Here is a 15,878-nt window from a genome sequence, read left to right as displayed (position 1 = left end):
TTCACACTTTTAAAGAGGCTTGAATGAGACATACATCTTTGCTCAAAATTTTTCTGACCACAAAGCTATTCTGAAAATTTTTGGATCCATTCAAAATTAATTAAAAACTGAGCTCTGTCTATATCTAAAACTAGAATACAATGTAATTCATATCTAAAACTACACTAAAATGTAATTCATATGCATGATAAAAGACAGGCCTGTAATAAAAAGTGCTAGGGGTCTGAATATACTTCAGAAAGCATCAAATTTCATCCAGCAGAAAAATTTGCTGATTAACCAGTCATTATGTTAAAATCCCCCCAGTGACACTACACATGGGTATGAACATATTCAGCCTCCAATGGGTGCAGTTTTTCTAACAATATCACACACTGCGCAATAAAAAATGATAGAGATAGACAAAAGATTCCAACAAAAACACTGAAAATGAGGCATGCCTCAGAAATTTGATTATAGGATTTCAAGAATTAGGGTGTGTCATTGTTTCTACAACTCCATAGCAATCTTCCCTGAGAAAATAAGCTATGCCTGCTTCTGCTTCTCTGCAATGACCTGACTTGGCTGTTGAGCCTTGTGCTTTCCAAGTTAAATCAGCATTCACCAAAAATTCTCACATGCCCTTCTCATGAACTCACTCATTCCCACATTTCTTTGAAGGTGTTTCTGTATGGTACATACCTAAAACTTTACTTTCTGAAAACTGAGTCATCAAAAATATTCTGCTGAACCACAAAAGAGAAAACTTTTCACACCTTTCCTTTATGTCACTGTATGAAAAACATGACTATTCTCTAGTGAAATGTCTTACCCCATATCTCCCATTATGCATCCAGACCACATGTCCTCACACTTACATTCACCTGACAAAAAAAAAAAAAAAAAGATAAAATAAAAAGTTACATCTTGAGTCTTGTGAGTCCAAAATAATACAATTCTTATCATAAAAAGCTCACTGTACTCAATTCCATTTCATGTTTCCAGACAAGTTGGAAAGAATAATTTGCTGGTTTATTGCACACCTTAGTTTAAGTGTATCAGTGCACCTTGCCAAAATTTTTAAAAGCTCTACAGGATTCTGTGCAATCCTGGGCTTTGAAAATATGTCCCGTTTTTCTTTCCTTCTCTTAAAGGAAACTGCAGTGTTAGCCTTCTGCAGTTGCAAATCATGAGTCAGCTTTCTCATCCCCTGTGTGATGATACTCATTTCCAAACTTTCAGAGTTAATAAAAAAGAATCATTTTACTTTTTTACTTTTTTTTTTTTTTTTAGTTCTCTTCTTTGACTGTGATAACATGATTGAAAATCTTCCCTTGGAAAACCCCAAACAATAATTCAGACCAAAAAGAAGCATGGAATGATCAATGAACACAAGGAAGTACAGCAGGATCTATCAGCTTCTTCCTCTGCTCTCCGTCCCTTCCCTGCCTGCCTCCCTTCCCCATGACACTCCCTTCTGCCCTGCCAGCTGGGATCACTTTGCTCTGGTCTCAATCCTCCTCTCTCAAAGCTGTGTCTTGCTTTAATCTCAGTAGAAATGTTTTCCACTTGCACGTTCCATAATTTCTTTTACTGTACACATGAACATCCGTTTATTGCTTCCACTTTAAAAGTACAATTAGAAAGGAAACAAAGCTCTGTCTAACGACTGCATTCTCCTCTCTCCCTACCAAAACAGTGTCCTGCCCTTCTCAGCCACAAAGAAAGGCAGTCACCACTATTATAATTTTCACTTTTACCCTGTCCTTACCTCCACTCAAAAATATGTGGCTGGAAAATGAATACTGAACATGCCTGTAGGATAGAGCATCGGTCCTACATTTCTGAATATTTTAAAAAATGGTATTGCATAATCTGCACAAAACCCCTTTAAATGCAGCTGTCTCTCTGCATTATATATTGTCTTTACAATGCCTGAAAAAAAAAAATCCACTAATCAATAGAGGAATTTATCTTTTTAAATGTAGGCCACATAAGCACACCCAATCCAGTAAGTCCACACTCCAGTTAATTATCTAAATTGTTTCATAACTGTATTTTTATTTTAATCATATCAGGCTGGGACTTCATATAACATGGAAGCAGGAAGGCCAGCTGCTTGTTGTGGGCACAATGGTGGAGATCAAAGCATTGCAGGTAAACAGGGATAACTAAGGAGCTGAATACAAAAGTTACAGCAGAGAAATGGTAGCAGTAGGGTAGCAAGTACTGGATATTTGGGTAATCTACAGGAGAAACAGGAGATTTGGGTAATCTATAAGAGGAAATCAATCGAGGAAAACAGATAATAAATTGTATTGTTTGAACTGTTGTATATAACAGTACTGAGGAGGCTCCTCATTATACCCTGATCTAATAATGTATATTCCCACCCTTGTGTCATAAGATGGCAGCCATTTGGTCTGTGGGTGGGACACCAGTCTCCCTGAAATGAATGGGAGTGGCAGGCACCTTTATGGTCTATTTTGGATGAAATGGTGACACCAGTGCTATAAGGAATTAGAAGCAGGGGTATACTAGAGCATTCAAGTAAAGAAAAGTTAGTATGTCAGACCCTTCTCATGTTACTGCAAGAAATAAAAATATTTCAATATTGTGAGAAATGGAAGGAAAAAGTATATATCAGAAAGACACTGATAAGATCCTCCACCTTTTAAGATTTTTCTCTTGAGACAAAGTGGAAAAGCAAGTAAAATTACCACTTAGAAGTTTTCTTCTGTCTGAGAAAATGCCAATATTTTGGGCCAAGGTCTGTGCCAGGGTAACTGCCATTAAGTCCGGCTTTCCAAACTGAAAGAAACAAGCAAGGTGGGGAAAGTAATCAGTAACACACAGGTATCTCTGATTCAAGTGAAGCTTTTTTCATATCAAGGCAAAAAATGCAAAATCAGATACACAGCCTTAGAATTCTTACTGCAGGGTAGCTAGATGAAAATTAAACACTGGCTTATAGACAAGCTAAGTAAGAGAAAGTCTGTTTCTCTCTTGGCACTCTGGCTAGAAATATGAATGACAGGATATTGCAGAATTTGCTTAAAATTTGAAGTGTATTGACTTTATTCACTCATCACTCTTCATCAAAGTGTCCCTTCTATAGAGCTACAGTAAGAGTCTCCATCAGCAAAAAAGCAAAATATTTTGAGGAACATGTCTGCACTAATAAATTCCCTGCAGATAAATTTTCACCACTTTTTGTTCATACCAGTATGCCCACCTACCTCATTCACACCTCCGCCTTTAAGCAAGGAGCAGATTCCCCCAGTGTGGGCTACACCACTTCGACTGCTCTGAAATCGACTCCCCCTTTGACGAAAACAAAAAGAAAAAGAAGTTTACCCTGCTCAGTCCATGAGTTTTGCACCTGCCTATTCCAGTATCTCCCTTGTGATTTCCAAATGGCATTTGCAAATGCTGGATGCCACCACTACACTGCAAATTATGCAAAAACAAATGGGAAAAACAGATAACCACTCACAAACCTCACATGACAGGTTATCTCCAGAAAACTTATACCATCTTCCCTCCTCCTTTTCAGAATACCTAATATAGGAAGAAGGGGACTATTTTGCCAAACCATCTGGATCTGCCCAGCCTCTTGTTTCTTGACATTCTACTGCAGTGAGTGCTTTCTGCTGGCACATGCTTCAGGCAGAGTTCAGGAGAGGCCACCATGCCCCCAATGCACGGGACTAGTGAAACAACACGTGTCTAATTGGGCAGGGCTGATGTGGTAAAACTCAAGGGGAGAGGCATTAGCAGAAGATGCAGAGGTAGCTGAAAACTCCCTGGAATTACTGCCAATCTCATCCAAGGAGCAGATGTACTCCAAGCCTAAATCTAATAATCTCTTTGGTGCTGACCACACCAGCATGAATGACTGCCAGTTACTGGAGACAAAATATACTCTGCTCCACCTGGGAGTACTGATCATCCGGCAAATTGTTTTTCTCAGGTGAGAGGAGAAAAATATCAAGAAGGGTCACAGTGGGCTAACTGTGGAAGCTCATTTGTAACCACTCTACCATCACACAGCTACCCCCGCCCTCCCAGCTTAGTTGTGTTTCACTCACAGACACAATTTCAGAAACTGCTGTTTCCAAACCATCTATGAATGCAATACCACAATAACCACTGGTGGTGGTGCTATGGATAGCACTGGAATTAGCATTACAGTGGTATCCAGAGTCCCAACCACAGGCCAAATCAGACTTTCTTTTGTCCTAGTCAATACACACACATTCACAAGAACCAGACTTCCCCCTCAAAGAATTTACAATGTCACCAGAGAAATTACAAAAAGGATATGAGAAAACCTGATTCCCATTTAAGAGATGAGGATCTGAGACACAGAGAAACCAAAATCTGCAAGCATCACTTTGCAGATCTTACTAGCTTTCTTAAAGGCAGAAATCAGTGGCAGTAATTAGGTACATGCAAAAATTCTGAGGGTGGATACCGGGCTTGGGTATCCTGGAACCCTACTGAAGTCATGGGAAGCGAGGTGTTTAGGTTAAGTTTATTCTGACAGTCTCCTAAAACAGTCAGCAGAGAGAAAAAAGGACTCCAACAGAGATATTCATCTGGCATGTTGAGTATGGATCAAAAATCTCAGCCACATATCTCTCCTCTATTTTTGTATATATATTTTATTATATCAATCTTATTTTCAAAACAATTAAGGTACTTAGAGAAAATAACATTCTTCTCGGTTTAGTATTCTTATAGCTCAAATGTCTTGGGAGAACAAACTGTTTTGAGGATCTGAAACACTTCAGTAATCCTGCAGCATGCAGGTCATTCAACAAAGTAAAACAGGCCATAGTGCACTTCAGCAGAAAACCTCATTGGTTTCAAAACAAATGTTCTGCCTTTAAATAATCCATGCTCTACTGCTGAAGAAGTCAACCTCTGAGGTGGAACCATTCAGATAGCTGCACTTGTGGAGTAGGTGGTTGCACAGAATAACAAAGGATTACAGCACATGCAGCTCAGGCTTAGTATGTTAAAACTAAAATAAGAGTCAAACCTCTAGTTGCACTGGCAGGCAGTTTGTGAATTAATTTTTTTCCCACCTCCCCATCTGAAACTTTATTTTCTGAATTATTGTGGATTACACACACAACAGAAAGGAGATGCATCAGCCACTTGTGAGAAGCAACCCCCAAGGAAAGAAAAAACCCCAGTAATATAACATCACACAAGGTTACGTACGAAAAAAGGTGAACTGCGTCACTTTTCTCTCTGATAAAATCCCTCCTATATTTCATAAACTCACGTAGAGTCACCAAGGGGTTTTCAGATATGGTGAACTTGTTATCAGTAGCCCAGGTTTCCATGGCAACCAATACTATCCTGGTGTTAAGTTGTTCTTTATATATCTAGTACATTAACAGAATGAACAAATATATTATGTCAAATAGAACAAAGATGAGGTTTACCCCTTTTTTTAATAGCTTGCATTTTTACGTAACTAAATATTTAGCTTATTCTAGCACATTTTGCATTCTTGTAGGTGATTTTATCTCCCTTAAAACATAACATAAAAACCAGGTAAAAGCAAAATTTTAGGCTTAATTTTTCAATAAATTCTCTTAGCCTACACAGATAGAGGTACATAGAAGAAAAATGTGATCTTTGAAAAATTACTACATTCAAAATAGTTCAAAGATTTGAATTTAACAGGTCTTTTATAACAGCCAGCTCATCCAATGACACACAAGGGCCCTTTTATGAGGAATAATGATCTATAAAGCCATAATTTTTCTCTGTTATATATGTCTACAGGAGTATTTCAACTCCTGCTGGCTGAATCACAAAAAAAGAGACATCCCTTCAACGCTGTGTTAACACTCTACACCAAATACTTTCAAGCATTTTCTGCTTCTAGGAATACTTTTCTTTTTCTAATACTTTGCTGTGGGGAGGTGCAAGAGCCAGCAGCTCGTCTGATTTATCATATAAATACAATCCACATAGTTCACCTGTATGTCCCTATTCTAATTTATTTATTCAAGTGCACTTTTTTTGGAGAAATTTTAATGCATTAGAATTTCAGATTATCTTTTGGGTTTAAAGTTGTCAAAACAGGGATCCTGTGCTAGAAATTGTCATATCTAAGGTGCTCTTTAAAACTCAGACTCAAGGGACCAATCTAGCAGGATACTTAAATGTTTAAAGCCACAAAATAAAATCCCTCTGACGCTTTATTTTAGACAAAGCCTCTAGAGGTGAACGATTGTGGTTCTAGATGAAAATTTGCAATCTTCACATACATCATTATTGTTACACCATCAATTGACAACTCCTGCATCTATCATCAGGAGAATCTTCTGACTCATCTCACATGTAAAAGAACATATAGCTGATTGATACTTACCAAATCAGCCATGTTCACAACTGATTTAGCATAGCTGTTGGTATGGCCGACTGACAAGCGATGCTTTTTACACTGCGAAAAAAGCACAGACAGTAACGGGTTCAGATTCAGAAAAACAAAGTCCATTTCCAAAACACCATGAAGTACAAAGCAATTATATCAACAATAAGGCCCCTGCACAAGATTTTATCTCTTGTGTTGAGTGTAATGTTCATAACCAATAGTAGAAAATTGCTCAGAAATGCACATTACTGATATACTTTACAACAGCTGTTGTGAGGATGTATGAATTCTTCTTTAGAAAATACCCTAGAATATTTACTGGAAAATTATATAAGAACAGTAACATTCTGTTATTCTCTTCATTATCATTATTGTTGCCAATTTTAAAATTAATCACAAATGCCATCGAAGAAATTAGCAACAAAAATTTCCATAGCTGAGACTCCTTAAGATGTACTATCCCAAAAGTGCCTGCATCTGTGTTCTAATCTATCAGACTCCCTTTTGTTGCAATTTTCTCTCTTAAGCTGTTTTCTGGTTTTCCTCTTGTATAGTTGCACACTCTATAAAGTCACAGTAACTGGTTCAAACCACTTCAGTGATCAGACTCCAATGGCACCTTTACTGAAATTTGTAATGCAGTGTTATAAAAATGGCACTAGAAATAGCTGTCCAGGTACTCCTATTTGCAGAAAAAAACCAGTTATGAATGAGCATCATGGGCATGAAAGTCACAGGTATCTCAGAACAATTTAAGAAAAAGTGTACAAGATTTTCAGAAATGATTTGCCCTCTTGTGCCCCATGATGCTTGATTTTGGAATGAAAATTGTCCATATTTTCTGGAAGTTTTTTTTGGATCTTTTAGTGGGCAAAAAGTTTTCCACAGCTAGGGCATAGGACAGGCATCCTTTCAAGCAGAAATGGGGGGGGAACCACCAAAAACAAGGAAGTTAAGCCCACAGCAAATTATATTTCCTTCTCACAGGAGGAAATTATTTGGCTTCTTTGATCACTGACACTCACCTCAGAGAATAAACTCCTAATTGGACTGACTCTTGCTGTGATTAGACAAAATTAGGAAACATTTTCCTTGAAGAAAATATGCCTGAAGAGATAGGAGGATCCCAAAGGAAATGTTGTAGCTTCAGGTCTTTAGGATCAAGCACAGTTACTCTGATTTAAGGAATTTTCATCCAAAATTATTAATTTTAATCCAAGAATTTATTCCTGTGTTCCCCAAACTGAGCTGGTGGAGGAGTACACTGTCTAAGGACAGAGGCACACTTTTTGTACACTTGTACGCTCTCATGTCTATTTTTGCTAATTTGGGTATTGCATGAGAGAATTGCTGCACATTACAGAAGAAGTAGACAAGATTTATAGAAATATTTTGATTTTAAGGCCATAAGGGACCATAAAAACATCTAATGTCACCAGTTGTATGAGCAGTGCCAGGCTGAACTTTATCCAGTTACATCAAGAGGAAATCCATTGTGTTTGAAGCTACCTTTGAAAACTGCAAGTGATGAAGAATTTGCCATTTCCTTTGATATTTCCTTCATTAAATGCTTAATAAATCATCTTCACTGACATAAATCTGTGGGTTTTCCCACTTGAATGAGTCTGGCTTTTCTTCAATACACTGTTATTATGTGTCTTCCACCATGTTAAAAACCCCATTGTATTCTCCCAGAGAAAGTATAAAAGTTTAACAAAATCATTTTCTCTACAGTGATTGGGACATATAAAAAAATAATCTGGTCACTGTTAATCTCCCCATTCTCACCAGCTGCTGCACAATTGAAATAACTGCACTATGGATTGCTGAGTGCCTGTAGCTAAGAGAAATGCTCAGGAAAGCCAGAAAGAAAATCATGAGCTTAAGTCACACTGACATTTTTTTAATTTCTGACCCTTCTTTCTGATCCTCAGATCTAGTTGCATTCTTGCTGAAATTAACTTGCAAAAATTCAAAACCAACTTCATCAATGGTTAATGAAACCATAATTTCTTCTATTAAGGACATAATGAATTTATTCCAGCCTTTATTTCTTAATTGTTATGTTATGTATTTCTTTATTGTTCTTTATTGTTATGCTCTCTGGATAAATTAAGACAATTTGATTGTTGAAATGTGTCAGTCTTACCATTAGATGATCATTTACAATCATCAACTCAATGTATTTTGTTTCCTCTTCAACTTTACGTGGGATCTGACGAACCTATGGAGAGAATGTAACTTAGAGTCTAACAATACAGAGTGTAACTGGTAACAAACATCTGCACTTAGTGGCTTCCCTACTTTAATAAACAGAGAATGAAGTCTCTGTTTAGAATATTTATTTTGAAACAAAATAAAGTGAGATAAAATAGCTACTTGTCACTAGTACAACATAAAAAAATCTATAGGTTTTATTATGGGAGTTTCTGATAAAACTACACTCAAAATGAGCAAATTTATTTTATCTACTTTTTCATTTGCCATATAGCAGTATTTAAAAATTTCCTAATTCTTCAGGGAGGCAGTGTCCAAGAGAACCCATCAATGTTTAGCTTACATTAGATACCCCTTTTTGTATTAGCTGTATTGATATAGAGATCTCATGCCAAACCAGCAGGAGCAGCAGGACTCCATCTGGACAAATTAACTCAGCAGACATGAAACAAACTTGATGGCACGTTCCTTATAAACAAGCATATTGGCACATACCTGCCTTTTCCTTCTTTTGTGTCTTGGCCTTACAACAAAATTCTGTGATGTAGTATTCGTCTGCCAGAATTCTAAGCAGAAAACACAGACAAATACATGGAATATTTACAAAAATATAGCCCAGCAATTAGTGACCCTGATGCAACATGACAGTAGTATGGCATTCTTCAGCACTTCAGATGCAGCAACAACTCATTTTTTCAAGTTTCCAGCTAGAAGGGAGGCAAGAGTACAGATGCTTCCCAGTAACAGGGCTCTTATTAAAAACTCTACTAGTGATAATCTGGGTCTGTTGAAACAGATGATCTGTGGGTGTCACGCTTCAGAAAGCACAGCAGATGTTCTATGCCAAAACTTCACCAATACTGGGCATGAAATATTATTAGCATAGTGCTTCCATGGAGTGAATCACATTTTCAGGAATTCAGCAGACATTCACAGAGCTCTTGCAATAGCTACCTAAATTAATAAGAAGAGCATGGAAGGCAGAATTAATGCTTTAAGACGATTATATTCACAAAGCAAAATATGTCAGAGTTGGGAGAAACCTTACAAGATTTTGGCAATGCTCACTTACCAACACAATGTTCCTCCCTGTTAATCCCTCTATGTCTTTAACTTCTTAAATCTCTAATCATAAGCATCAAGTAGTTTATTCTTTTGCCAAAGCCTTTTCACCAAATCTATTACTAGCCCCTCATGGAAAAGGACACATCATAAACTAAGCAGAAGATAACACTTGCTCTCACCCTTTTAAATGTCCAAGTAATTTTCCATCTTTAATTTTAGATTCATATTCTCTGCCTCTCTTTTCTCTATACAAAATAAACCTCTTTCCATATCTTGTATAAATGCTATTCACATAACCCCAAGAAGATCTTTTTGATTCATGCAAATTAAATGTTTTCAGTTTCTTAGTTTGTAATAATGTCTTTCTCCTTTCACTGCTTTCCCTCTTTTGTGCTTTCTGCAGCTTTGGACATCCTTTCAGTTTCAAGGAGCTGAAAATTTCTTTCAGTGTTTCAGTGATTTTGCCAGTCCTGCAAAGAAGTAAATAGTCCTATAGTGTTTATAGGACATCCCTATAGTGCTATGGGATTGATGGAGCTGTGTAAATTAAGGGACTTTGAATTCACATACCTTTGTACACAACTTCTGCTTGTTTTACAAATTCCTGGCCAGTTCAGTTTTGCTGGTGAGACAGGTAAGTTTCTCACAGCTTCATTTCCTGCTGTACATTAATTGTACAATTTCTGCATGAGGTTCAAAAATAGGATTAAAAAACCATGCTGATAGGAATTTGACCGGGCTGCCATATCAGCAAAATCTTAAAACACAAAGCTGAGTTGCCCATCTGACAAGACAATGCCAGACCTAAGTGATAATCTTAACAAAAAGTGGCAAATTACTAATAAGCCAAAGCAGGAAAACAAAGCATGACTAACTGGTATTGTCTTGGGTAAATGAGGGACTATGGTGTCATTTTGGTATGTGAGGTTTGCAGATACCTTTTCACAGAGCAACCCAGACAATCACAGGCTCTCTGCTTAAAAATGTTTTCATGGTTACACCAATGCACTTGAGGACTTTCTTTAGAAAAATGACCAAGGATAAATTAAATCACACCCAAGCTCCTTATATATTGCTTAAAGACCTGCAGACTCTTGAGCTTTCAATGATGAGAAACTAGATCTTGGAAACCTTTTTACAATGTTTTTTATTATGCTTTATGTATGTTAATTAGTTTAGACTCTGTTCTAGTGCCACACAACTGGATCTCAACCTGTCATTTTTGATTTTATAACATGTTTAATGAAACTGGTAAAAATAACACTTTTCAATCAATAAAATAATAATTTACAGTATGTATATAGAGTCTCAGATAACTTTACCAGCAAATGTGCTTATTTCTCTCACAATCAGAAATCAGTCAGTCATCTCTAAGGGAAATGATGCAGCCATTACCATTAACACACAATAACAGTGCCTTATAACTCACAAGATGGATAAATGCACACAGGTTGCATTTCCAGCCAAAGACCCTCAGGCAAAAGAACACAACCAGCAAAACCACAGGGAATGTTGATAGTTGAGAGAGCCTAGCAGATATTTTGATGGAAATATATTACCACAAAAAATGTAATGAAGACTCACAAAATAATAGGATCATTTTGATTGGAAAAAAGTTGCTAAAATCAAGTCCAACCATAAATCTAATCCTGCCAAGTCCCACTAAATCATCTTCCTAAGTGCTGTATCTACATATTTTTCATGTGATCCCAAAAGAAAATGACATCTGTTATGTATTATTTGAAAAACAGCACCTTTGATAACATATTGTTATCTAAAACCATGCCAGGGCACTATAGATCTCAACAGAGATTGTGAGAAAAAACAGTCTGGTAAATACAAGGTCAAATGCTCTAAGTGTGCCAAATCATCTGCCCAAGCTTCCTTATTTAAAATCCTCATTATTCCTCAGACCATTGCAAAGTACAGTAAAAGAAATTCTTTTCTGCAACAGCTTGTGGGTTTTCTTTATAATACCCAGCAAAAGAATGTGTAAAGTACATTGCTATTTAACTGGGATAGAATAGTGTGTGCTTTTACTATCGCTGATACTGAGTAATCCCCACCACTTGAATTTTTTCCCTTTCTAACACCAGTATTGAAACTGGTGTTCTATCCAGCTCATTCCTAATGCAGTGGAAATGCTGAGTGGAAATATACACAGTCTTTTAAAGATAAGAGAAAAATCTTGACTTCAGGAAAAATCTCCTTAGGCCAGTCAAATTGATAAATTATGAGAGTAGCATGATGATATATGCCAGCACAGTGCTTGCTACTGCTAATAATAATTTTGTTGTAGTACTTTCAAAAAATCAATCACAACAATACTGGTAGCAATTAACTGTAAATGTTAATTAGAGAAAAAAAAGTCAAGTCAAGACAGCAGTCTGACCTCTCCAGACTGGCAGGGAAGAAACAGAGATACTGGTGGAGCTCTCATCCTCTGAAGCTGTGACTGTCATCTGGAGAATGACTTACAGGAGAGATAAATTGAATAATCACAGACAAAGAAAAATTGTGGGTTTCCTAATGAGGATATAATAGTATACATGTACTGTAATTTTCACTGCAAACATCAGAAGCACCTTTTCAAACAATTTTACAAAAACAAGTATGAGTATGTGGGAGAGTAGACTATGTGTTAGAGTCTATTTCTCCATACATGGGACCCTAAACATGAAGTGATGGAAGATCAGCACCCTGTACCTCTCATCCACATTACAAATAGTTGCACACCTGAGAAGAATAGCACTCTGCAAGTGAATTTCCTTTTTAACCTTTTCTACAGTCCTGTGATTCTAATTCAATCTAGATGGCAACATGTTCCATTATGTCATGTGCTGGGCTTTGTACAGCAAAGCCAGCAACTATTTATTTGTTATCTGTAGTAAAATCAAAACTGTACAAGCATGTCTGGATTTTTGTGGGAAAACAAACAAAACAAGACCATGAAGCCCTAGTTTGACAGTTTTTTGAAAATCAAGAAGCTTTGGTGGAGGTGAAACTGGAGCATTTACTTGCAATTAATCCCTTTCCATAATTTTAAAAGCAGAAAACAATTTTATTCCATAATCTTGAAAACATAAAATTCACTATTAGGAAATCTTATAAAACAGCTTATAGATAGTAAGTACCAACACTAGCAGTGTCTTAGTTTAACAGCCTGAGATAGAAGATTTGTTTTAAACTCAGCATTGGTTACGTTATTTCCAATCTTTTTAGTTATAGATCCTCAAGAAAATGTGATAGATGATGCACTCTATTATTTGGCCTTATGTTCAATAAATTGCTCTCATTACACTGAGAGCATCTCTGCAAGCACAGCTAGTAAGCATGGTATGTGTGTAAGGTGCAGGTACACAGGGAGTTTTGTGGCACAGAAGTCAATGCCTTGCACAAAAGTCATGAGCCTTTTGTGCTCATCTCCCTCCATCCCAACATTGCCTGTACCTTGCCTGGGCAATCATCATCCCAGGACAGGTGGCACCAAGCTGGGACACTGCTTTTCTTTGGATTCAGATTCCTTCTTCAGAACTGAAGGCAACCAGATTGTAGCAAGTTCCATTTTTTTCCTTCTTTTCTCATTACCTCCCTGAATGATTCTACTTTGCTTAACAATTGGCAAACCTGCACAAACTGTGCTCCAGGGATGGACCCATCTGCGTGCAGTACTTAGAACTTCAGGATCTCAGATCCAAATGCTACCATAGGACAAATAGTTTGCAACAAGATAAGCAAACATCTGTAACTCTCCTGAAGAAATCAGACTGAGGTGGTTTCTACCAAAATGTCAGTGTCTACAAAGGACAGTTATGTTTATCTAGGATATGCATTGTAGGGCAGGAAAACACTTCTGTAACAAATCCTTGACAGAATGGGGATATGTCACAAATACTGCAATTTTAGCTCCAATTAACAAGCCAACCTCTCAGATGAAAACACATCTTAAAAAAAAAAACCTTTCTCCCTCCACACACAATATGGGCATTCATCACTACAAGCACTTGAAACCACTTCTGCCTCCAAATTCATCTGCACTGAAACTCATGGCCCTCATCATAGCCAGCACTGTGAAAGATGCTGATGGGACTGGAGATCACAGTCACTGAGCAGAAGTGACATTGGGCAATTTCTTGTCTCCCAGGCTTATGCTCACTCCATGGTACTCACCCTGTACCTCAAAACCAGAAAAACCCATGAAGAGTTATCAACCACCATCAAGGTGGTGTTAATTTTCATCACCTCTAGGCTACCTCAGTCCTTTCCTCTCTACAGCTACCAGCACATAATTCAGCCCACAGACCACATGACCTGTTAAGAAAAACACATATCACAATGTGAAGGTCTAGGAGAGATTTCATTCATTAGATTCAGGATTTTTTCATCACTTCAGATTCTTTTCCTGTGCTTTCACTGTTTCAAAATGGAGTTTTTTCAGTGTGTTTTTTTTTTATTATTATTTATTTGGATAAAAAGAAATATATATACCAAAACAATATACTCTCAGAAGATGATCTATCAAATATAGACAACAAATTTGGCCTTAGAATAAAACACTCAATAAGTCATGAATACTAAAAAATCATACCAGATGGCAGGTCGACTGAAGGAAATTCAAACAACTTGGATTTGTAAACAGAGTGGAAATGGAAGTCATCCTGAAATAGTAAATAATTGCCCATATTACATCAGGAAAAATTAATCCATCTCATGAGCATTAAACAGACAATTCCAAAGGTTCTTGTTACCCAACACATACCCCAGACAACATGCAAGTTGTAAAGCACCATTACTCTACATTCTTCTTTTCCCAACTGCAATGTGATTGCTAATGCCACATTTAATCACCTTTCACATCTGAGTACCTCAAACACAGAGGCAGAGCACACAGAGCTAGGCCTAAATTGGGCTCCCAGAGCTGCTCAGGGAGAGACAATGAGAAGTCCCAGGAGATGCTGAACTGGAGTCAAGGAAGAACCAGGAAGAGAGTGATATAATAAACCCAGAGCAGGAAGTGCCAGGGAAGGGCACTGGGCACTCACAGGCTCCAAGGGAGCCTCCTCTGGTGCTGCAGTGCTCTACTGCCAAGAGCTACAGGGCACACACATATAGACACATCACTGGCTAATGACAGTGCAGGTCTGCTTTTGTCTGTGAAGATGGAGTTCCACATTCAAGGTACATAAATTGGGAATGAGGGGATGACCCTTTGGTCCCACGGCCTTATGCCTACACGGTACCCATGGATGACTACTCAAGAAAACACAGCAGGACTGCTGTAAATTCTACTTACATCTGAAGTGTAGTTTTCATCTGGTTCAATAAGGTAAGTATGATTTCCATCATAGAACATCCCACTGTCAAGGGCAGGAAATGTAAATACAGATTTAATAAAGAAACACTAGTGCAACATGGAAGTAACTTCTTAAAGTTAATATATTTTAAAAATTTAAATATTTGGGAAAGGAAGTTTAAAATAGTTTCAGGAACTGAATGCAATTCTGGATCAATCTTTTTGTTTCTTCACTTTTCTTCTTCACAGGAGAAAGATTTTCTCCTGTGGTGAAGCTGACTTCTTTCTTCCACAAACCTTCTCTACAACACACATAAACACAAATGGACTAATTTAACCAACTGAAAATCCAGTTCAAAGCCCCCATTCCAATGCAGGAGATATTTATCTGCAACAGATAAATAAGGGACCTGTCTTTAGGAACACATATTTGGAACTTTCCCCAAATAAAAGTGGTATTGAATGGAATTTAATTATGCTTAGGTTTTAATGAGTTTTTATTAACTCTTTCCTCAGCATTTCATTTAAAGAAAGTGTTGATACAAATATTATATTACTCCGTAAGAGGAGAAAAACAAATGTTATTTCTTAAATCAATACATTCTGATCTTCAACCAAACCAGAATATTTTTAAGTAAGTATTACTTAATTAAGTAATTAATTTAATTAAGTATTTAATTAAGTATTTTTTCCTTTGCTGCAGTGGCATACACACATGGTTGGGATTAGGCTGTATTAGCATGTCCCTTTCAAAGGGCCACTACTAAGGCGTTTAAGCTTGGCCCTAAATATGAGCTGTAAATTCAAATTTGGCACATAGCACACAGCAACAACAGCATGAAAGTGAGATTATTTATTAACTTACGTTACTGTTAAAAACCCCCAAAGGAAACAGGAATTACAAGCAACAAAAGCAGATCCTTT

The 15,878-nt window shown here is 37.2% G+C and overlaps 1 protein-coding gene across 13 annotated transcripts in view; it reads right to left on the bottom strand.

Annotated features, from left to right (window-relative positions):
* ADAM22 (ADAM metallopeptidase domain 22) overlaps positions 1 to 15,878 on the bottom strand; it is a 132,058-nt gene that overhangs the window by 41,655 nt on the left and 74,525 nt on the right. For all 13 annotated transcript variants that reach the window (XM_071428941.1, XM_071428943.1, XM_071428939.1 and 10 more), the window contains 9 exons: positions 14,955 to 15,018; positions 14,250 to 14,319; positions 9,092 to 9,162; positions 8,529 to 8,603; positions 6,377 to 6,448; positions 5,212 to 5,378; positions 3,219 to 3,303; positions 2,700 to 2,790; positions 812 to 863 (listed from right to left, as the gene is read on the bottom strand). In XM_071428941.1, the coding sequence (XP_071285042.1) occupies positions 812 to 863; positions 2,700 to 2,790; positions 3,219 to 3,303; positions 5,212 to 5,378; positions 6,377 to 6,448; positions 8,529 to 8,603; positions 9,092 to 9,162; positions 14,250 to 14,319; positions 14,955 to 15,018 (747 nt within the window). The remainder of the gene's footprint in view (positions 1 to 811; positions 864 to 2,699; positions 2,791 to 3,218; positions 3,304 to 5,211; positions 5,379 to 6,376; positions 6,449 to 8,528; positions 8,604 to 9,091; positions 9,163 to 14,249; positions 14,320 to 14,954; positions 15,019 to 15,878) is intronic.

The sequence above is a fragment of the Agelaius tricolor genome, unplaced genomic scaffold, assembly GCF_023055355.1.
Source record: "Agelaius tricolor isolate 1412-34295 unplaced genomic scaffold, bAgeTri1.0.p SCAF_6, whole genome shotgun sequence".
Classification (NCBI taxonomy): Eukaryota; Metazoa; Chordata; class Aves; order Passeriformes; family Icteridae; genus Agelaius; species Agelaius tricolor.
The sequence above is the reverse complement of the archived record's forward strand: the minus strand, read 5'-3'. Positions and strand labels throughout refer to the sequence as shown.